At 40.0% G+C, this 23,656-nt stretch overlaps 1 protein-coding gene across 3 annotated transcripts in view; it reads right to left on the bottom strand.

Moving 5' to 3' along the window:
* Positions 1-225: 225 nt before the first annotated feature.
* The window catches only part of KLF12 (Kruppel like factor 12), a 234,754-nt gene continuing 211,323 nt past the window's right edge, over positions 226-23,656 (bottom strand). For all 3 annotated transcript variants that reach the window (XM_030965666.1, XM_030965828.1, XM_030965753.1), the window contains one exon: positions 226-9,380. In XM_030965666.1, the coding sequence (XP_030821526.1) occupies positions 9,199-9,380 (182 nt within the window). In that variant the 3' untranslated portion in view covers positions 226-9,198. The remainder of the gene's footprint in view (positions 9,381-23,656) is intronic.

The raw sequence follows: 23,656 nt of genomic DNA, 5'->3' as shown, positions 1-23,656 counted from the left end.
TCCCGGGACATTTTTGTTTATACTGCTGAGTGCTATTTTATTTGTTCCAGCTTTGCCACAGATGCACAAATTCTGTGAAAGGAGAAAGAATGTCTAGTCTCTATGGTGGCTTTTAAAAAATCAGAAACGCAAGTAAAATCCATTTCTTAAGCAAACATTCCACTAAAAAATCACTATATGTTTATAGAAAACAAAGATTTAATTTTAAAAAGTTAGTATCTAGGTATTCCAGAAGCTTTGAGTCATCCACAGTAATAATTAGGGGTTTGTTCCATACAAAATGCTTTATTTAACCTTCATGCCTCCATTCAGATAATTGTACAAATGCATACATTTAAAGGTTTAAACTCTATTTCAATTCACAGCTCAAGTCATAGGAAAGTTGAATACAGAAAAGCAATGCACCAACAAAATATGTCTGAGACACCATTTAAAACGATAACACTTGTTCATTTAAATCTTTGAGAATAGAGTGGAATAATCATCCTCTGACAGAATTTCATTAGGGGACTCCCTTTACATTATCATAGGGCAAAAATCACCTTTTTACAGTAAGAGGAAAAAAAGCTCTGAGTATATTTACAATACATACACTATACATAAATACAAGAACAACACTTACATAATATTAATAAACTTATAACATAGGCATTGCCTAAACACTACATAGTATATAAATGCAGAGGAAACTATTGGGAAATTAGATCTTCAGAAGTTTACTTTAAGTTTTGAAGAAAAGTAATCTTTGTATTTAAAAGCTTTTGAAAAGAAGGCAAAAGAAAGTCTAAAAAACTAATATGTTTGCCTGCTAGCACTGGTATTTTTATTCCTTTTAAATGTAGGAGCTCTATTGACACTACTATCTCTATGGGGTTACTGATAATGGCCCTCCCTTTTCCATCTGATCTAGGAAAAAGACAGGTGCTGTACACACTAATTCCATTGCTGTGAAGCTTCAGTCCCAAATGAATCGCTTGGTAAACTACGGGATGTTTTTGTATTTTTACACAGGAGGATCAAATAAACACTCATTGGTGCATACAACAGTAATGACCTGATTAGAAGGAACAATTTGGGGCCAAATACAATCCCATCCTTAGGTTTTCATTCAAATAACATCATGGGGGAATTTGCTTCATCCATAAGCAACTTGGCCAAGAATGATATTTTTCAGTATTGTTGTTTTTTCCTGAACACAGCTGAAAGAACTTTCTGATTTAATGGTATTTTTGACCCCACATGTTGATAGCAGTGTCCAAATCTCTCTTTCCCTTGATGTGTATGAAATGCATGTGCCTGTGTGTGGGTTGAAGGTCTTAAAGCTGATGGTACATGAAACTTAAGTAATTCATTACTATCTCAGTGTATATTCTACAAATGCGCAAATGAGAAATACAACTTGGTAAGGACAGACAGAAGGTCAAGAGAGCATATTGTGTAGGTGTTCAGTGAAGAACTTACATTACCAAGGAAGCCATGTATAAGACAATCAGGAGAGAAATAAACCATGCGGGTTTTTTTAACATGGAAATGTGGCAGTGAAAAAGTCTGAAACCAGAAATGACAACAACAGCTCCGAATCATGAAAAACGTTAGTTCAGCCATGAAGAGGTGGCTGAAGCTGTCTTTCCAAAGCTCTTTTATACCTAGAAAGGCAGGGAGAGGGAGAAAAGTGGTATCTGAACCTATTTGTGTATTTCATGGTTGATGCTTATGACAATCCATCAAAGCCATCGCCTGTGGTCCCGTATCAGACACTGAATTCATGTTTTCATATGCTGAGGTCACAGCACAGAGCAGGGTTTAGCAAGTCAATGTGTGAACCACCTCTTCTTTTGCTCCTGAGAGCACCTTGGCTCATTGAAACTTCTGACTCTGAATTGGGAAAGATGTTGCAGCTCATTCATATGGACAATAGGATCTCAAGTAATTTTTTGTATTCTTGTTTTTGTAATAGCTAAAATTCACATGCCTAGTTTTGTTTCTCTGGAGGACTGAAAAACTCTGTATTGAATAATGTAAAAGTTACCACAAGGGTAATTATTTCATAATTCAAAGTCAGTGAACAAGAGCTGCTATAGAATAATGCTTGCAAAGCACATAAAAAAAACCCCAAAAAACCAAAAAAACCCCAAAAAACCCCCAAACCCAAATAAAACAAAAAAGCCCCAAAAAAGTAAAATCAAAACAAAACAGACTAAAAAAACAAACCAAAAAAAGAAGAATCCTTACTCAGAGTTTGCTTTTTAGAATGAAGGGAAAAAACCAGTCTCATTTTGAGATGGTGAAGACAAGGTGCCCTTTCCTACCAAAGAACTAACACATGCAGAGTGGAATCAGCCAAGCCTTCCAACACGGCATCTTTCTAAGGGTGCCCCCTCGCAGTGCTGTTGCTCCAGAACGAAGAACAGAGCACTCCTCTCCAAGAAGGGCTCAGGTACTGGGTAAGAAACTAAATTCCTTTGTCCTTCTGACGACACATTCACTGGTGTTCTCCGAAATCCCCAGCATGAGTTGTATTCTTTTATGGGCTTAATATCTGGAGATAAGCTCAGGACAACAGAATAGGCATGTTCTGATGGGATTATTTCTGCCAGTGGTTAACATTTAAATTTGTTACTGAATGAGCAACCTTGTCACGTAATTAACTCGTGCATGAATACCTAATAGTTACATGTGTCTCCATGTGCACCTTTTTTTTTGGAAGGGGGGATTGGTTTTGGACCTGCACTTTCATCTGTGTATGAGCCTCAGTGAGACTCCAGCAGCAACCCACTGATGGCAGCAGAAGTCTAAACAAAATGCAGGATTTCTTAAATACAAAATTATGCCTGGATAAATGACAGGTAGAAATTCAGAGGATGGAAAGGAATCTTCCTTGGCAAAGGCATCAGGACAACCAGTTACATTTTGATTTCCAATAAATTAATTTTTAAAAATAGAAGAAGAATGAGGGCTGGCCTTACACTGCTATTTTTAGAATCCATTAGCAGTAGTTAATATTTACAAAAAAAACGGAGAAAAAATAAGAGTGCAAGAGTCACAGCTGGCCATTTTCTGGTAAGATCAATTACTCTACTGATGCAAATGTTTAGGCCACTCAATATAAAAATCTCCATACTTCATTTTAGGAATATTGACTTCTTGTTTGCTATTCAAATAGTCTCTAGACAGACAGTCCCCAATTTTTTCACTCATTTGTCCCCAAAAGAAAGCAAAGTGATATATTTTGTCCACTTATGAAGTCAACCAAGATGATATTAAATACTATGAGCATTACATGATGAAGAGAAAGGAGACATAAGGTGAACTCTTGTGTTTCCAGAGTTCAATGCAGAAGATTTTTCAAGAGAATCCCTGTTCTTTCATATTCCCTAGAAAAAAAAAGCTCCATTGGGCTTATTGCTGGTTTTGGATTACTTCACTAGAGAATACCCTGGATACACGGGCATATCCAACATAAATTGGGAAGAAATCCCCTAAAACACTGCTCTGACAACAACTTCCAATCACACCTACTGAGAATCGGTACAGCTACGAGTAATTTGTAAACTAAAATTTATTTTCTTCTTACAAATATATGACAGATGTTATCTGAGAAAATAACTAAAACCTCTAACACAGTATTTCAACATGTGAACATACAAATGGCACTTTGTGTTTGTTTCTGTGCTGCATTATTGTTCTCCAAGTAAAATTTCATTTTCACCTTACTGCTAACAGAATCCCATTAAGTTATTGCTGTGTAAAAGTATAGGAACATCCCATCAGTTCTAATTACAGGCACTTTCAGTTTCTGTTTCACCTCTAAAATAGATTTCAGGCTATCTCACTGAAGTGTATGTGTATTTTAAATGTCAGAACTGTCCTGCTACAATGGATATTCTTGACATGTTACTGCACCTAGAAGACTAAACTCCCCTGGAATCAGCAAAAAGCAGCTGCCTATTTCAGTTCTGCAACCTTTAATCAGGATGCACTGCAGTTGGGGAAATACAAGAAGAAATAAAATCATGTGAGTGTTTGCCATTCCTGTATCTGCAGTTCATTGTAAAATGCCAGAAGGAAAAAAGAAATCACAAACCGACAAACCTTTCACATGGTTTTCATTTTGTTTAAGTGTTTTTTTCCTTTATTCAGTCAAAGACATTGAGCATTGACTTATTGACACGGAAGGACTCAGTATAACTTTGCTATATCACACACCATCTGCAAAACAGCAAAGAAGTGGCCACTCCATTTTGCAGAGAAAACACACTCTGATAAAACAGAACAATTTACTTCTTGTGTTTTGTGTTTTAGCTTTGCAAAGCATTATCCTAACAGTCTTCCAATGAAAACTGAAGGTAAGGATTGTTTAAAAATGTATTTCATTTCAGCTATTTAACACCCCATGTAAAACTCTGAGTTTGAAAATACTTTTCCATTATCACATGTATTACAGAATACTTTAACTGTTACAAGTATAGTAAAATACTTTCAAGTTACTTTGATTTCTAAAGATGCAGTATTCTTACAGCTACATTTTTATGCCAAAACCTGATTTATTGTGGAGAATTTAAGCCTTTTCAATGTTCCAGTGGGCATTACTTCATAAGCATACATTACATAGCAACTGCTATGCTATAGCAAAACTGTGAAAATACAACAATTTCTTTGTGCAATTCTCCAGTCACGTATCACAGGGAAAGGCATAACACAATAAGCTGGTTTCTTAAGGTAGTATTTTCTGTAATGGTGTTTGCCTAAAATTCTTCCTTTTCTGTTCTTTTTTGTTTTGTTTTTGTTTTTTTTTTCCCTAAATTTTGATTTTAAATAAACTTGTTTATTACCTGCACATGGGTAGAGACACTTGGAAGTTTTGGGGATCATATGCAAGAGTGTAAGGATAAGCATGTGGGAGTAGCATGGATTTACTGAACGATCTTAAGACTTGACTGCTGTGGAAGACACAGTTTCACACAATGACCTTTCCAAACTCAAATTCAAACTAAAAAGTAAGTGGTATATTGTTAGTCACAACTACTCTGACTTTGAAGTATCCACCTTCAATAAAGGAAGAAGAGATTTTTTTATATCAAACAGCATTTATTACCAGAATTTAAATTTATAAATGGCAACTAGAATACATTTTCAATGTGGCTAATGGAAAAATAGGCTTATGATCACTGCTATTCTCTTTATTAAAGGGGAGAAAGGCTGTCCAGCTATTTGTCCATGCTGTGCACTGCAAGTTTACCCAAACATCAACATCACTGATGTAATTTTCAACACTGTTAATTTTACACATTAATCCAGCAAATAATCAAGTCAGTCTAAATCTATTTAATTAATTATGCAAGCATGAGAGAGAACAAGGAATACTGCATTTTCATCCCCAAGTAAAAACTGCTGTTGCAATGAGCCAATTTTACAGTGCTGAATATAAAGGGTGCTTAAAAAATAATGACACAATTAAAAATTTTAAAAGTTTAGTATCAAAGCTGTTTGCTCGTTACATTTTCCTATAACGCTGGCTCCTGAGGTTTCCTGACAAATCCATTTAGAACTTTTGAAAATACATGAAATCTGACACTTCATGGCATAATTTCCCTTGCAAGCTGTAACATGCCATGTCATGGCATGGTGGATTGAAATCTCTTGTCTTTCTGAAGGAATGGGACACTCTATGTTTGTGTATCCCAACTGCTCAATTAAGATGGTCCTAGTGAATTGTGTCAGGATGAGTTTTGGTATTTCTGCATGCTACACATGATGTAAGCCTTTGCCACAGCCATGAAATGTCACCGACCTGTGGTGGGGTACCAGGATTTTTGAGGAAACTAACCCAGAGCAATTTCCCATGGTCTTTGCATCAGCACAGAAACTTGGCAGGTCTGAACCACAGCCAATAAAGGCAAAGACACACTGAGGATCTGGAGGACATCAGCTCCACATTCAAACACCCCCATCCTCCAGAGTAACTTCTCTTAAAATACTTCTGAAGGGGACAAAACCCAGAAAACAACCCCATAGAGGAACTGGAATCAAAGCCTGCAGGTGCTGGTATGAATGAGAACCTCATCAAGAACCATACTTCGTATCTGAAACCCAGTGGTGGACTACTGCTGGTTGTGCAATGCATCTACAGGTAACAGCAGCACGAGAAGCCTTTGCGTATGTGCTGGAAGGCTGAGGATGTATTTCCTGCCTGTGAAATAACAAAATGTAGCACACCCTCCTTTACCTTTTGGCTTCATTCTCCTACCATTGCCACACTCTGTGCCTGTGTCCCTCAGCATTACTGCTGCTTTAGCCCTCTAACATTTTGGGGTTCTTTGAATAAAACCAGACCCTCTTTCTGTGCCAGTATTTCCAATTCATTTCGTAACAGGCAACCAGCTGAAAAGCCAGGGATTCATACAGACCAACCTCGGCCTTGGGAGACGAGCCTCTCCAGGATCTGTTATACACATGCTCGGACATTTCAAAGCTGAACACTAAAATTAAAGGCCTCTCCATCTCTCCTGTAGTTTCTCTGTCTTCACTGACAACAGGGGAAGCCTAAAGAGGAGCACTGATCTCTCCCAGTTGCACCCTGCAACTGATGTCTGAGAGTAACATCACATCCTCCTGAATGCTAACAGAGCAAACTTAATTTTCCATGAGAGAAAAAAAAAAACACCCACAGATCTTGAAAGGAATTCTGTATGCCATTGGTTCTTTAAATGAATTACTGCTATTCAAATAATTAGTTGATAAAATATTCTTGGGCAAGAAAAGAATTTTATCATTGGAGTTCTACCTGACCTGACTTCTTTCCCTAAATGCCAACAATGACAGATGCATTTAAGGGTATGATATTGAAGTACAAAAAAACCAGACCTCAGACATAATCCATGAAGCACCTCACATACAATACTCTGACAACCAGTTTTTAAAATCAACAGTAGCAATGCTGCTCATGAAGACACAGTTCTGCTGCCCTGCAGTGCCTCATGGTCTATCCAGAAGCCCTGCTCTGTGCCTGATTTGGAGTTTAGAATGTTGCCAGATTTGGTGGAAGTGGATCACCAACATGGTCAATGGGAATTGACAGAAGCATTTTTCCCACAACAGCTGTGAGTAATTTGTGTTGAGTTTCTCTGCTGATGACTGGGCAGTGGGAAGCCTGAGCTTTTTCTAAGTTCTTTCAGAGAGCTGATAAACTATCCATACTGGGGAATATTAAGGATATTTAAAGACAATCAAACTCTGGATCTTGTGAATGCTGTTATAAAGTATAATCCCAGTCATATTAATCCTCAATTAACTGTAATTGCTTTTGTATCTGTATGGGTACTCTGGGTTGTTTTTTCTTAAAGATTACCTTGATTCCAGAATCCCAACATTACTACATTTACTTCAGGAATCTGATATTAGCTGAGATGGTCAAACATTTAAAAACAAAAAAGTGGCATCACAAATTTAATCTGGAATTCCTGGAACAAAATATTCATAATTAAATGCATTGCAAAAGACATTTATGTTTACATCTTTCATCTCTAAGCTATGAAAATCTCAACACTTAGAAAATATTACCAAGCCTCCCCTTTGTCAAATTTAGCTGAATAGGCAGATCCTTCTGAGGAAAGAAAACAGAAAAACACTATTCTGTTTGCATGATTTACTGATGACTAAGAATTTTTCTCTTTCCTACATAATTCAATTAATACAAATTGGTTTGCAATTACAGGGTTGTATGGGAATGATCAAGAAATTCCTTTTATTTAATCTGAAAAGGCTTGGATTGAAAATCCAAGCAGAGGCAGCCACTGGTACCCATACAGAGGTCCATTTAGATCATACTAGACAGCTGGCAAAATCTTGCTATTCCCTAACTCCCAGGGAGAACTCTAATGTCTTGCAGAGCACAACTGCATATTTCTCTGTCCTACTTACAGTTCATCCACTACCTCCTCAACAATCAACTCTTTCCTTTATCTTTCCTGCTTTCCAGACACAAGTATTATGTTAAAGGAAATAAAAGTACTTAATTGTGGCGCCTAGCAGGTCAGTGTGAACCAGCAAAAAGATTAATTTAAATGCTTAAATCTTACATGCTGTTTCTGCATACCCCCCACTTCTGTTGGCGTGGAGTAAATTATTGTCACAAGAGCCATTTTATTCATTATTGCTTTTTCTCTGCAAGAGATGCAGCCATTTCTTCTCTGTTTTGTTTTGATGATACATTCAATTCCATCTCAGGAATGGCTATACCACTAACCTTGGTACCAGCAAGTACAAGATCTGACTATTTCCTTGGGTTCAAATAATGGTTGTGGGGAAGAGGATACCTGCATGAAAGAAAACAGCACACTGAGAATAGGGTAGTTGTTTTTAGGTGGGCTCTTTCTATACAAATCAGAAAATGGATCTAAATAATTCCATGGTAAAATACAGATACTTAATATGGTATTTCAGCACAGATGCTGCTGCCCTTTGCTTATTTTACAGACTTCAACAACGACGACGACGAAAGAAAAGAAGGAAAAAAAAAATAAAAGAAAAAAGTTAAATGGCTGGTGTCCTCTGGGGCATAATGACAAGTTGTGGCATGATATTAAAATGCCACCATCATTATTGCAAAAGTCTGATCAAGCAAACCTCCAGCTCTGGCAGCGGGACCTCTCCAGCAGAATCTTCTTGCCTACTCACACGCAGCTTGTCTGTAGCACAGCTCCGGTGCAGTGCTGACACCGGCCAGATGGTAGTGAAAACAACGGGAAAAGATGGCATCATACAGATCTAGCGGTCTTCTCTCATCATGATCATCATCATCAGTTCATGGTATCTATACTCCAACCAGCAGTGATTTTTCAGGAACAAAATGTCTGGCAGCTGAGAAAACATACAAGCTATAAACATTTTTTTGTCAAAGGATGCAGCATGTAAAATAATGCCCATTCCTGTAGCATCTCGGCTGCTATTTCCCAGGTGATTGTGATGACACTTTCAGGGGGTAGCCATGCTGAGGGGCAGACAGAGTTAACTTCAGATGGCGAGGAGAAGAGTGGCACTTCTTTTCCTGCTTTTTGAAATTCTGTTATTATTTTTCGTTACAGACATCAGGGAAAGCCCTGCCTGTTAACACTGTAGAGGGGGATTCAGCCCTGCTGAATTCACTGTGGGTAGTTAAGAGACCCAGCTCTTAAACTCGGCTGGAACAGGTAGCATTTCTCAAACCAGCATGTGCCTGCGGCGGTGGAGCGCCAAGTGATCCGAGCGGGAGAAGCTGCGGTCACAGTCTGCACACTTGAATGGCTTCACTCCCGTGTGCTTGCGGTAATGCCTCGTCAGTTCATCGGATCGAGCAAACTTCCAGGTGCAGCCTTCCCAGGTACATTTGTAGGGTTTTTCTCCTGGGAGAAACAAAAGAAAGAGGGGAAGGGGGAAAAACAGGTTGTGACTTTCCCCTTGTTGCCATTAATCCCCACAATCCCCTCTGCACGTTTCCCGTGAACACGCACTGCCTAGGGGTTGCTTTAGGCCAAATTACACAATTATGAGGTACTGGATCTGCTGAATACAAGGAAAAGAGCCTTGACATTTATCATTCCCGTGGCATTCACATGACTAAGAAAATCAACAGGATTAAGGCAATAATATAGATTCTACCTTGCAGGGGTGATGTGAGTATTAACATCAGGACAGAAGGCTGTGCAATTATTCTCATATTTACCATACAAGTTTGCAAACCTCATCCTCTCAGGCTGCACTTTCTCCCCAAATGACCAGATTACCTGATATTTCTGCAATTTACCATGGGCTGACACAGACTTCCCATTATTCTACGATGTTTATGAAGGTTTTTGATTATTTGTGTAAACAGCATTCTGAGACATTTCTTAATGGTAAAAATCAACTACAATTTCCAAATGAAACATAAAAATTCGGTCTGCAAAACCTCATCTTTATTTACTGCACTTACTTCCGGTAAAAATAATTTTGCATAAGATGTGTACAATTTTTAAATGTACTTACCCACTGGACTTGCACAACCCTGTTCATAAATATCCATTTACTTTAGTGAGCTCAGATTTGGGCTAATGTAGATTTTTGGAAAATCCCACCATCTTGCTTTATATTTAAGGGTAAGAATGATGTTGTATCATGTCAGAGAAGAAGATTAATACAGCCAAACTGGATTTTGTGCTTGCATAAGGCACAAACTGTTTAAAATTCCATTCTGGCCATGTTTTTAGGCTATACTTCTTTGTGACTTCTATCACTCACCTTCAGTGTCTATAGAAATGCTCTCGCCAGTTACCTCGATCCCATAGTTCAGCATAAACCAAAACTGAGGAAAGGAAACCGTATGAGGTCTGTATTTATCTTCCTTTTGTGTGTCTAAAATTTTACTTCCCCTTCTGAAACCAGCTAATCACAACCTGGACAACAAACGGGCATCTCTGCAACAACTGTTTCCTTTGTTAGGCATAATCATTCTTCAGTTATTTATTATCTCATATGAATCATGAGCAGCTTGCAGGGAACTATTTCAATTATATGAACCAGTGACGCAACACTCGCCTTTTCGTAGGCAGAACCTCCCTCCTTGCGTCTCTTCAAAAGTCAATAAATGCTTTGCAGAGAGCCCTTGGTTTCAAAAGAAAATTCCCAAGTAAGAGTATCATCACAAAGTTCAAACAGCCCTGAAAAATCCAGCTGAAATGGCCTCTGTAAGGAAACTGAGTGCTGTACAGACACCAGCATGTCATGTCAGTGAGGTTGTCAGCAACATTTGAGCTCCTTGGGTTGGTACCTTCTGCGCACCATCTGGGCTGTGTTGCAGTTTTGATGTCAGATGGGGGTGGGAAACAGTCGCTGTGAGGAGAACCCAGCAATCAGGGCTGTGGCCACAAGCTGTAGTTGCACCAGCAGCAGCTCAGCCTAGATAATTTTGTTCTCTCCAGCCAAGCACAGAGCACCAAATAGTGCTCATTGCCACCAGGTGGCCACAGTGTTGGGCACCTCAAATCCAGCAGCTGCTGTGAGCTGGACAGGGAGGCACAAGCTACATGGCAGATGGTGGGATGCACACTCCTGCCAATGACACAGTCCTACAAAATGCACTCCAATTTGCCACCAAACTGTCTTACATAGATATTCTTGCCACAAACAGTTGGTGCAGAGTGCTGTACAAATATAGCAGCACCCTCATCCAACTTGGCAGGTTGATTCCAAGGCTCCCATCATACTGCATCAACGTTCTCCAAGTGCAGTGCTTGTCCTGCCCATCCCTCAACACACATAAACTCTCTTGTTCACCAGATACCACCTCAGTTGGCTTCTTTGGCCACAGACACTTTCAGACAACAAATATTTCTTGGGCTCTGGATTCTTACTTACAAACATCTGAAATTCTAAACATCTTCAGGGATGGAGACTCAACTACTTCATTGGACAACCAGGGTGAGGAATTTTTTCCTGATATTGAATCTAAACCTACCTTGGTGCAACCTTGGTGTAACTGGAGGCCACTTCCTTTTGCCCTATCACTTGTTATCTGGGAGAAGAGACTGACCCACACCTTGCGACAACTTCCTTTCAGGTATTTGTAGAAAGCAAAAAGATACCCCTGACCCTCTCTTTCACCAGGCTAAGAAGCCCCACTTCTCTAAGTCATTCCTCCTAAGACTTGCACCCACACCCCCCACCAGCTCCACTGTCCTTCTCTGGACACACTCCAGCAGCTCAATGTCCTTCTTCTAGTGAGAAGGACAAAATTTAACACAGGATTCAAGGTGTGGCCTCATCTTGTGAGTATCAAGTGTGGGGGCACAATCACTGCCCTGGCCCTACTGGCCACTCTCTTGCTGATACAGGCCAGGATGCCATTGGCCTTCTCAGCCACGGGGCACTCTGCTCGGCTCATGTTCAGCAGCTCATGTTGATCAGCATCCCCAGATCCTTTTCTGATGGACAGCTTTCCAGCCTCTCTTCCCCCAGCCTGCAGTGCTGCCTGGGGATGTTGTGACCCAAGTGCAGGATCCAGCACTTGGTCTTGTTGACTCTCACACAACTGGCCTCAGCCCATTGATCCAGCCTGTCCAGATTCCTCTGCAGAGCTTTCCCACCCTCCAGCAGATCAACACTTCCCAACCTGGTGTCATCTGCAAACTTACTAAGGGTGCACTTGATCCCTTTGTCCAGATCACTAATAATGATATTAAAGATATCTATGAAATCCTTCCCCTTGTTATACAGAATTCTAGATCTTCCTCACCCCAGCAAAAAACAGAGAACCCAATGCAGAAAGGGATGGTTTGCACGAGAAATACTGGAAAGAGTTTTTTTAGTTCATCCATTAAAACAGTACCATTTCAGGTAAGAAATGAAAGTCAGGTGACAGAAGGATATGGGTGCAGATCACTCAGCTGGAGTTCCCACATGTTGCTTGCAGCATCCCTCCTAAGTGAGTCCTGCCTACCCAGCCCTCATGAAGTTATGTGAAAGAGACAGGACTGACGACATTCCTTGCAAGGTATTTACTCCTCTGAAGGAGAATCACTCTTACAAGCTCAACCTAAGAGAACCTCTTGTTGTTTTCAATCAAATATATACATTTAGTGTAAGAAAGAAAAAAACAGCCAAAGTAGTGTTAATGTGAAGACATTCACTCACACACACCTTAAAAAGGCTGCTGTAAAGACAACTGTGAAAGATAATTGTTCATTAAGGTTAATCAACATTTTACACAAGTCTAATTTTTAGGGAAAGAACAGTACTACTGCTTTTCTCTTAAAACAGCCACATTATCTGTGCATGCTCAAATGCTAGGAAAAAAATTCCTTCATATACTAATTCTTAACCTGTTTTTTGGTGTCATCCCAGACATGAAGACTAACCACTGAGTTTGTCAAAACCAGAAGACCCAAGATTTCAAATGACAGAGAAAGGACCAGCAGGAGCAGAATTGCTACAAGCTGAGAAGCTGGTGTCAGCTATCCCACACCAGCTTTGCCTGATGAGAGCTTGAGCACTCATGGCTAAACCCTCAGTGCAACCAACAGAGAAGAGGTGGGCCTCAGCAGGGCAACCCAAAGAGCAGTGTGCGAGGAGGTGGACAAAACTGGAAGAACTTAATTGCAGTGCATATATATATCTCTATCTATCTATCTATCTATCTATCTATCTATCTATCTATCTATCTATCTATCTATCTATCTGCACTTCAAGACTGGATTGCAGTGGAGCTGAAATCAAACACTCAACCATTCTGACTCGGACACTTCTGTCTCCGTGCGAGCACTTGAGTTTAAGTGTTTAAGAAACTCTTGGCCTAAAGTATGGGCACATTTTGACTCCTCGTGCACCCAGACACTCAAATTCTCATTCAGCTTTAAGGAGCAAATGCAGGCTGTGTGAGGTTTGCCTGGGGTGGTGGAAACACAGGAATGAAGAAGTCAAAACAGTAGACAGTTTTGGGAAATTGGAAGCAAGAAGAGCTGCAGAAAGAGACTAAAAACATGTTGCAATTAGGAAGAAGAGAAAAGGAAAATGGTAAGAAGATAGAATCCTGTTAGTTCAACATTCTGAATCTGTGAAGCTTTAAAGAACCTATCAATTTAAAAACAGATGCCTGAAGCTGTGAACATTTGCTAACCCTTTAGTTTTGCATGTGCCTTTGTGAGCTCTATTGTTTTGTCCTGAAACCTGACAAAAAATATCCCAACCAGAGAAATGCTGATACTATTTTGCAGCTTTGTCCTGCAATACATGGATAGTGAACAGTACACCACAACAGCCATTTACATAGATCAAGCAGGACCCTGGAGCATGAAAAAGTATTTCCAGACAGTTCTCTATAGAAAATGAGTATTTTCTATTATTTGGGGGAGTTAATTACCAAGTTGTGAAGGGATGAGTCAATGCTCCAAATGGGAATAGTCATTTCTCAATCTTCTATTAACACGACATCTATTTCTAAGAGCCCTCCAAAACCATGCCTTTTGTAGTCCAGATGCGACAAACCAAATTAGTTTAATTACTTTTACCATATTATTGTTCCTAACCTACCATGACTCCTCTCACTTAGGCACTTAGGAACATGGTTACAACTGCTGCTCATTAAATCCTCCAAAACTCTTCAAGTGTTGAATTAATAATGCTGAATAATGACCACTGTTCAGCCACTTCAAAATTTTCCACCCTTCACACAGCCCAACATCTGTCTTCCCGTATCTTTATTCATGTACCCTGACATCTGGAAGACCACTCAGGGAAATAAATCTCATGAACTTTTACTTTATAACCTGATGACATTCACATATTCCTTATTAAAAAAACTCTGTGTAGGTACCAGCCCAAGACATGCCATGTGACAGACAACAGAACGAGGGTCTGTTTTGTGCCATGCAGAATTTCCCACATGGGATGTTCCTCAGCAGTTATCTTCTGCCCATCAACTAGCTGGTATCAACAGTATTTGATGCCAGACCAGATGTTTCAAAGACAGACACCACAAAACCACCATGTAAATAGTTATGGGTTATTCTGCCAGCAGGGAAACTGTTCTGGAACTCCAGGAAACAGAGCTGGGCTTATATTCATTCCTTAGGCAAGGAACCTTATTTACTGCAACTGCAGATGCACCATGTACTCCCTCTGCCCATTTGCAGTTCCTCTCATTTGTGTATTATTTAAGTTTCATTTATCCAACGGTTTAGCAGGCTCTTGGCAACCATGAGGTAACACTGCCTACTACCATGACAGAAAATATCCCAGTGCTCAAGCTGTAAACAGTTCTCTTCCTCTGGCATCAACTCCCCTCTCTTTCTGGTATTACAGATAAGTGCCATGTCCCTTCTTATTTATGTCCTCTTCAGATATCCCTATCTATCCATTTTTTCTGCACATGGAATTGTCACCATGACTCTTGAGTTATTATGTCACTTCTCTGCAGCTCCTTCCTGCAGTGGCACGCAGCATTTTGAAATGTTGCTAACACGTTTATTCCAAATAAGAGACAGCAAGGAAATAAACACAGGGGACTGTTCAGGGGCAAAGGTTTAGCAATCTAGTCAGATTTTTTTCTATGTTAAGCTTACATCACCCTGTGAAGGACAAAGTTAGAAAGCACATGGAAACAAAACCTGATGTATAGGTTTGTGTAGTAATTCCAGAAAGCGAGGATAGGGGCATGGAGAAATTGACTGCTTACCCCATTCACAAAATCCAATGGTTTTTAGTGGAATTTGCACAGTTAAATAGGTGGAACATGCCCAGTTCTGCTATATAAATATTTATGCCCCAAGTTTCTACTGCCATTATTTTGGAGAAGTATTCCCCACATAAAAACAGAGTGAGGTCATAAGGATTTAGTCTGAAACAAATTGGAAGAAAATAAATAAGCCAGCAAGCATCCCTCTGCCTATGGCTGATATGCTACATTTTCTAGTCAAAGTGAAAAGCTCTGCAGTTTTGCAGGGTTGAGGACATCTCCTGGTGATTCCTGGTTTGGCTTCTGCTACAGGATGTTATGCAATATATGTAATGTGTAGTATTTATGTCAGCTGTTTTCAGCTCCCATGTAAACACCAGAATTGTTCTGAAGCATACAGGACAGTCCTCAGTGCACCCACACTGACAGGACGCTAGGAGAAGAAATCATACACTGAAAACCACAAATGATGGCTAATTAGATTTTGCATTTCTACTAAAAATAAGAAATTTTAAGCAGAAAAGAATCTTTTAACAGCAAAACACTATCTGATAATGAACATCCTCAGGCACTCCCAGAGGAAGAGAGGAGCTTAGCTTTCAGACATGGGGAAAGGGAAAAATGACAATTCTTACATTTTATGTGATATTTTTATTAGTATAATTTTTTAAATGAAAAAATAGAGCACTTATCAAGCACTTTACAACTTTCAAGTGCCTTATAAAGATTTTTCTAAAATGTAATCACTCATAAAAGTCTCTTTTCACAGTAGTACTGTGTAACAAATATCAACTCCATTCTGCAGGTAGGAAAGCCAAACCAGCGAGCATCAGCCTTCCCAAAACTGCTAAGAGTGAACAGCAAGGCTATGACTTACACATTAGGAAACACCTCACTTTCTGCAATGGAAGTGCTAGAACTTAGTTTAAACCCTTTAAAACTTTGAAATATTTTCAATCATTTTGATGCAAAAATCTAATTCAATTATTTACTTAATGCAGTCCCTAATTCATTCTCCCTCTTTGGTGAACAAAGGTAATTTGACTTTTATGTTTCAGTATTGTCAAAATATGCAAATAAAATATCTTTCCAGGAAGAGATTAGTTTCGTATCAGTTGAGCAAGTCTGGCAAAACAATTTCTACAAGCAGAACAGGAACATACTGTGCTGCCTGGGACACGTCTTGAAGTTCAGGTTTTTATTTCTTGTTCTCAGTCTGACTTAGGCAAAGGACAGGGACATGGTTTCTTCACGTGGAAACCAGGAACAAAACAATTTCTTCAGTTCAAATATACAGTGACAACCTCCACTCAAGAAGAAGAGACAGAACTTCATTACACTTTGGCAGCCCTTGAACTCACTATTTACAAACTCCACTTAATTTACAATTATCCATGTGTGATAATTCAGGTGGGAGTCCTTTTCTCACATCAAAACACACAAACACATTTTCATTTCACTGCACTGATGAGCTTTGGTTCTGTTTGCCATCCTGGCCCTTCTTCTCACTCCCTCTGCAAGACCAATCCCTAGTTTGGCAACCCGGCTTCTTTCCTTCCACTACTGCTGTCTCACATGCCACTCTAGGTATACAGCTGCCCCAGTCTGACTACTTAAATACAAATCCTAGCAAAAAGGCCTTTGGGACTCAAAATCACAAAATTCAATTTGCTGTAATTTAAGAAGGCAAACCCATTGTATCAGTCTATGGCCTGTTCTGTAACCACGTGCACAGAAAAATGAGAAAGAGGGGGAATCCAAGCAAATTCCGTATTTTCTCTTTTTGGGGCTTCTGCAGAGACTCTGCCCTAGAATAGGCCCTACTAAGCACTGTGTGAGATGTGAATGAATTAATGCTTGAGGACAAGGATTAGTTACATACATTGCCAAGGGCGCTGCTGATGCAGTATGATAAATTTTGACTCCTGTAAAAATAGAAAAAAGTAAAATGTTTGGAAATGTAAAAGGCCTCTTCCTGTACACCTGAATACAGGAGCCAGACCAAATCCCAACAGTTCATGAAAAATGTAATTTTATTAACCTTCCTGAAATTTGTTTCCTGTATGATGTGGTGTGTATATGTAAGTTTTTAAGTATATCTTAAGTGCATATACATATACACTTAACAGATAACAGGTATCTATTATGGATATATTTGTAGTGAAAGATGACATGGAGTTTTCTTCTTCACAACAGCCATAGCAAATACATGACACTACTGAATTTCCAGTGCTGCGGGAAAAAAACTGAGGTTTTGCCTCTTATAGCAGGCTTCACTCCCTAAAGTACTTGGGAAAGGTGATGCAACAGATCCATACTTCCATCAGCAGCCAAGTGTATGGAGCCAGCAGATCTGCACATTTACTCTCCTTAACTAGGGTGCTGCAGGCTTGGGCTTTAGTCTGGCCTTCCACAAATAAAACAACTTTCCTTCACTGTGGTCTACAACTGCAAGGCAGACACCAAACCAGTCACACTTCCCTACCCATCCACCTTCAATGCTGGTACTGTCTGTCACTCCTCTCAGCACTGTTCCACCATGTTCATCAAGAGAAACAATCATCTTTCTCAGTATGAAACTTAGACCTTCCTTTTGTTTCTTGAAAAAAAAAAAAAACCCCAAACCAACAATGAAACGTGTCAAAGAAATAATAAAGAAAACCCCAAACAAAAAATAACTAAAAGGCTCCAAGGGATGAGCTTGGTCTTACAGTTTTCCACAACTGATTATCTGGTGTTTGCACTGTGCTAGAAATCAGGCTCAAGCAGAGGATGGGCACTGCTGTGCTGAGCTGTGTATAGAAACAGAGCATTGAAAAAACTCACCTCCCATTTAAGTGAGTTGGAAATGGAATTAAACTTCCCAAAAGAAGATATACTAATTTTTATCACAATACAAATCAGATTAAATATAGATAACACTTTAGAAAAATATCAGCTGCAAAAAAAATGCATGAGAGGCACAAGGGGAAAGCTCATTAATGTGACTGAAATACCACTATTTCATATCCTATGTGGAGAAAACACTGAAGTGTAGAAAATAACTCCTCATCCTACACAGGTCTCACCAGATCTTTTTATGTTCCCATGAAACAAGAAGTTTTTTGTAGAATTTACCCATGTTTCTCACCGCTTATCTGCAAAAAAGTGAAAAGTGAAAACACTAATTTTCAGGATCTACCTCTTGTTTGCTTTTATGCACGGAAAAAAAAGAAAGCAGGAAAGAAGAAAAACAGAACAAAACATTAAAAAAAAAGCTTTTATGATGCATACTTGCAGTTTTCAGCCTGCTGCACTCTCAAAGACTGTGTTTCTGATCCAAGGTTGCTCTGACAAGGACAGGATGGGCACGAGCAACTTCAGACACACTTCCCAAAAAACATGGGTTATCACCAGCAGCACATTATTGTTCCCTCTGCTGGGGACTGAGTGGGCTGCAAGAGTTGGAAACCCTGTACTGTGTATTTATTCCTCCAGGTCTGGGTGCAACATCTGGGAAAATGTTTTGGAAGCAGTGGGAGTAAAGACATCTTTCTTGCCTTCATGGCACTTCAGGGCTACACATGGTAGACCACAATCACGCCAGAGACCTCAGATGAACTGCAGTTCTTTGGAGGTAGAGCATTAAGTGCTAAAAGGTTGGCTTAGAGAAAAATCTTATTCTGCATAATGAAATTATCATTATTCCCTCGTGCCACACACAGACAAAACACATATGCACCCCATATTTACAAAGTCAAGGGGCACTGTTGAAAATATTTTTCATAACCTTGAGACTGCAAGTAATCACAGAGGCAATTAGACTCGCTTTCCCATCAAAGTGCCTTGGAATAACCACATGGGCACTCTTCCATATCGGCACAGCATCAGACCTACAATGCGGAGGAATGACTCCCTGTGTGTAAGGTGAATTCAGAGCTTGCAAAACGTGCCAGAAACGAAAACATTTAACTTTCCACAGAGCAGCTATTGGAAGGGAACTGGATGTACAAGCTCCTTCTGGTATGGACACCTGCCTGTAACTAGCTGGGCTCATACAACAATCTCGCTACATCCGGAGGTTCCCACTTCTGCATCACCTTTCTAGGATGTGGTGGCTTTGGTGAGCCTGCCCTCACACCCCTGGTACACCAGGAGACACCCTGCACGAGGAGACAGCTGCTCTTAAATATACTTCTGTCCTGAAATGTGAAGCCCACCACATCAATGGGAGCAGGCTGAGGTTTCATTTATTAAATAATCAGTTTATCTTCTAAAGAGAAACTGCATGAAGAAAGAGAAGAAAGGACAGAAAGGAAAACTTCTGTGAAATATACTAGTTTTCACATTGGAAAGCTCTACTGTTTATTGAAACTGGCAGTAAATTTTAAACACTAAAAGAAAGTATTTCTTACAAAATAAAAGCATCACCCAACACAAATAGACCCTCCTATTTTACTTAAAGCAAATTAATTTTTAAATTTGCTTTGTTTATTTAAATTCCCAGTTTCTGAAGCAGCATATGAATCTGCTTTTGGAGCTTTTTTCACTTGACAGATTTTCATGGTACAGGAAGAGCTCAGGGACAAGGAGAACACAGGACATGAGAAAGAAAAGCTGGGGTTTTGAAGAGTGAGTCTGGCAGGTAGGTGACAAAGAGGTGTTAGAGACCAAAAATCTACACAGTTCAAGTAAAATCCAGACAGATTATTTAAAAAATGTTGCTTCTTCACAATATTTGTATAAAGAAGGGATTACAAATCTGTAAATATCTCTCTGGAACTTATAGTCAGCAAAAGGCATTAAACAGACCTTAAAAAAACAGGTAATGAATGGAGTTTTAAAACCTACAGAACAAAAATAGCTTTTTTGGTGCCTCTGAGTTTTTAAGTCCACTCTGAAAGCGCTCAAAGGAAAATGTGAACAAAGACTAATGACAGGGGCCCTTTCATATTAAAATAATATATGGAGCAACAGTGAGTGAGAGGAATGCAATGTTTGAAAAAGCACAGACTAAATAAAACACCCATGTACTCACTAGTTCTCTCTCTTCTAGGGTGGTGTCTCAACACAGCTACAAAGGAACATCTTGGGGAGGGAATGCTGTCATTTTCTCAGGTACAAATCTGTACTTCTGAGATGTTTACTGTCTCCACGTAAAACTGCTGAAGACCCCTTGACACTGACAAATAGGCTTCATTACGTCTGTGGTACAGGTATTTGCTCTCATCTCTCAGGAATGATATAGGCGTTGATCAAGGACAAAGTACCAAACCCTAAAACAATTCACTTGGCCTGGGGGCTATATTCAGCCTGGCTCTGCAAGAGCCTGACAGAGCAGCCCCTCTACTGCAGCAGCAGCACTGAGAAGGGTGACTGAGACCCAGCGCTGGCTGGGGCAGGACAAAGAGCAGCAGTTGCAGCCCAGTATCTGAGTCCCATGAAAGTGTTCTGGTTACAGATCTTGGCCTCCTCCACTCCTCCATGCCTGTGGATATATGGTGCCTATACCCATGGATTAAATCCATTCCCACTTCATGCTGCCTGGAAAGTCCCAGGCTTTTGCAGCTGCTGACCCCACAAAGCCGCACTGTCATGTTCTTCCAGAAATTTTTAACTAACAACTGAAATAAGGTTGCACAGAAATACAGAATGCTGATTACTACTACAGTAAATGAAAATCCTGTGGAGGTGAGAGAGGGAACAAATCTCTAGTGTTTCAGATGCTAAAATTATGTCCCACATTACCTCAAAGCAGGCATCTTCTTTTTTTGCTGACTTCTCCAGGATAATTCATACAATGTTTTACACTCCTTAGGCTTCTCCATGTGCTAAGGGGGTAGCCATGATGAACAAGAACTGAATTTAACCATGAGCAACTTCAGATGTTTAGGTGTTCATACAGTGGAAATAACCAGTATTACTCAGTCTGTAGGACTCAGATGTCCTATTGGAAGCGTCAATGGCAACTTTAGTACTGCTTAAAAGGACTGAAATAGCCACTACAGACCATAAAATAGCATTCTGACTTGTTTTCTTCTCCAACTTCAAAGTAAAACCGGCAAAGTGAAGATGGTGAGTCCCACCAGGGCTGCACAGGTGCACACCCCTTGGAAACAGTATTTACACTCTCCCCATTCCTGGGGCCAGCACCAGTACCTGTGCAACACAGGTGAACACAAACTAGGAACGCAACCCACAGCTGCTGGTTTTCCCATTTTTAAAGATTATTCCTTTGTGGAGTCACACATTAGTAATTTTCTTTAAGTTCATTGAAGCAGAAACTAGCTCAATGGAAGTCCAGTGAGCCAATTTCTCACAGTTTCTCCTTGCAGAAAGCGTTGATAAACCTGAGCTGCGAGATTGCCTATGAGCCCTGAAGGTGCTCCATCACACCTGATACCTCCCGATAGCTTTATTTGATGATCTGGCAAAACAAAAACAAGAAGCTGATACTAGAAAGAGAAATTTAATACCGGTGCTTGTGCTTTATGCAATGCTTTATCTATCAGAGGTTTCACTTGCAGCTTTCCCAGTCGGAGAGACAATACGTAATTCAAGTCCGCCCCCCAGTGGACTCCCTGCCCACACCAGTACACCACGTTTGAAGGACACTGGTGGCAAGTATTGAGGAACTAGATGACAGCATACTTAAAAAACCTAGGAGTTACTCCAAGAGAATTAAATTCAACTGTTACCATCTATAATATTCTGTTTCTGGTCTCCATTAGGATGAAAGGAAGTATACCTTCCAACCAACAAATCTGTTCATCCTATCATAACACCACATTGTTTTTCCTCCTGAGTCTAAACTACCATGAATGTTTCAGGGGCTATGCATACAAAAAAATGTAGTTTGGTAAAGATCTTTAAGATCATCAAGTAAATGAAAAATAAAAAGTTCTCAAGCACATACTGCTTAGGTAAACAACTGTCAGCAAGATCAGCCTGCCTAAAAAAAAAAAGGTACAGATTATGCAATGCTGAGTTTCTGTGATCTTTTCTCAGAAAGTTTCCTACTGAAACTTGCTCACTCTTGCGTGCATAGCTGTCATACTTCATTTATACTTATCCAAAACTGCACTAATTACTGTGGGTCATACGTGAATAATTAACTTGTTTTGCCTGAAGCAAAAGTAAAGGCCAAGATAAAAAATGCGAGATGAGATTAGTACATGGCCAAGTACAAGATGAGTATGCTCATGGCCAAGGCTACATGTAAGTCTGAATATACCAACTTCTCACCAAGACCTCTGAAGTGTCCTGTAAAACACATTTAATTTTAACAGCATGACGCAGGTTTTCTCACTGGATCCACTGGCTAAATTCAGCACTGACCATTTTTTCTAGACTACGCTTCTTTCATCAAGCCTGCTGCAATATCACTATAAAGCAGTTAGTTATCAGCTGACTATTTAATGAAGGTTTTGGATTCGATGTTATTTTTCTTTTTTCCTGAAGTAATAACCAGCTACCAGTATGACTACAGAACAGTTCAGGCAGCCGTATGTTGGCGTGGGAATTTGTTTCAGTCAACTCACAGTCTGGCAGGTATCCGGGCTTCCTCTGTGCTCAGCAGTGAAGGAGAAGCACCTCTGCAAGCCAATCTCTGGGTATACCTGAGGAGGGAATAACATGCCCCAGAGGTGCCAATCCCTCTTCTCTGACTACCCAGAGATCCCAGACAGATAGCAAAGCCTTGACACCAGCTGCCAAGGAACCACGGCTGGGGACATGGATCCTATGATTACAGCAGGTAGACAAACTCCTTTTGTGCTAGTGGAGAGCTACATATGCTTAAACTGGGATTTACCCACATCCTCTCAAGCTTTCAGTGCCTACTTCTGAGCAGCCTACGTGCACAGCCTGAGATGCAATGGTGTTGACTACCTAACAGTGATCGGGGTGCATTACCTGCAAGCACCTGTCTGCCCCACGAGATCACTGACAAATCACAGATGTCCAACAAATGTAATTCTCAGTGTTTTAAAATGTCACAGCAGAGAAGAGCCTCTTCTGTTTCTGGGCTGCCTTGGGTGTGACATTTCTGAGGTTGTCCACAGCTAGTTTCGTAACTCACATGATGATTGCTTATACTCCTGGGCTGGTCGCCAGTCTGGCAGGATAGAGAAGAGTGACTTCCCTGTGGTGTAAGCAGATAAATTGTATTTTTGTTTCAAACCAAACCCTCTATGGCTCTTCTCTGCTGGGCTCTCTGTCTTTGAATCTGTTACAGCTGTGTAATGCTCAAAGGGTGATACAGGCAAGAAATGAAACAACATGTAAATACAGCAGGGAGAAGGAAAATGACAGAGTAGGGTTAGACTGGGATAAAAGAGATAAAACAAGAATGACAGAAAATGGTGACAGGGTAAGGATATATAAAAGATATTCCAAGAGTAGGGATGAAAGACCACATTTAAGATGGGAAAGAAGAGGGATGACGAAAAAAGAATTAAGACAGGACATGACAAATAATGAGAGAGCAGAAGG

The sequence above is a fragment of the Camarhynchus parvulus genome, chromosome 1 (assembly GCF_901933205.1).
Source record: "Camarhynchus parvulus chromosome 1, STF_HiC, whole genome shotgun sequence".
NCBI lineage: Eukaryota > Metazoa > Chordata > Aves > Passeriformes > Thraupidae > Camarhynchus > Camarhynchus parvulus.
Note: the sequence above shows the minus strand (reverse complement) of the source record. Positions and strands in the feature narration are given on the sequence as shown.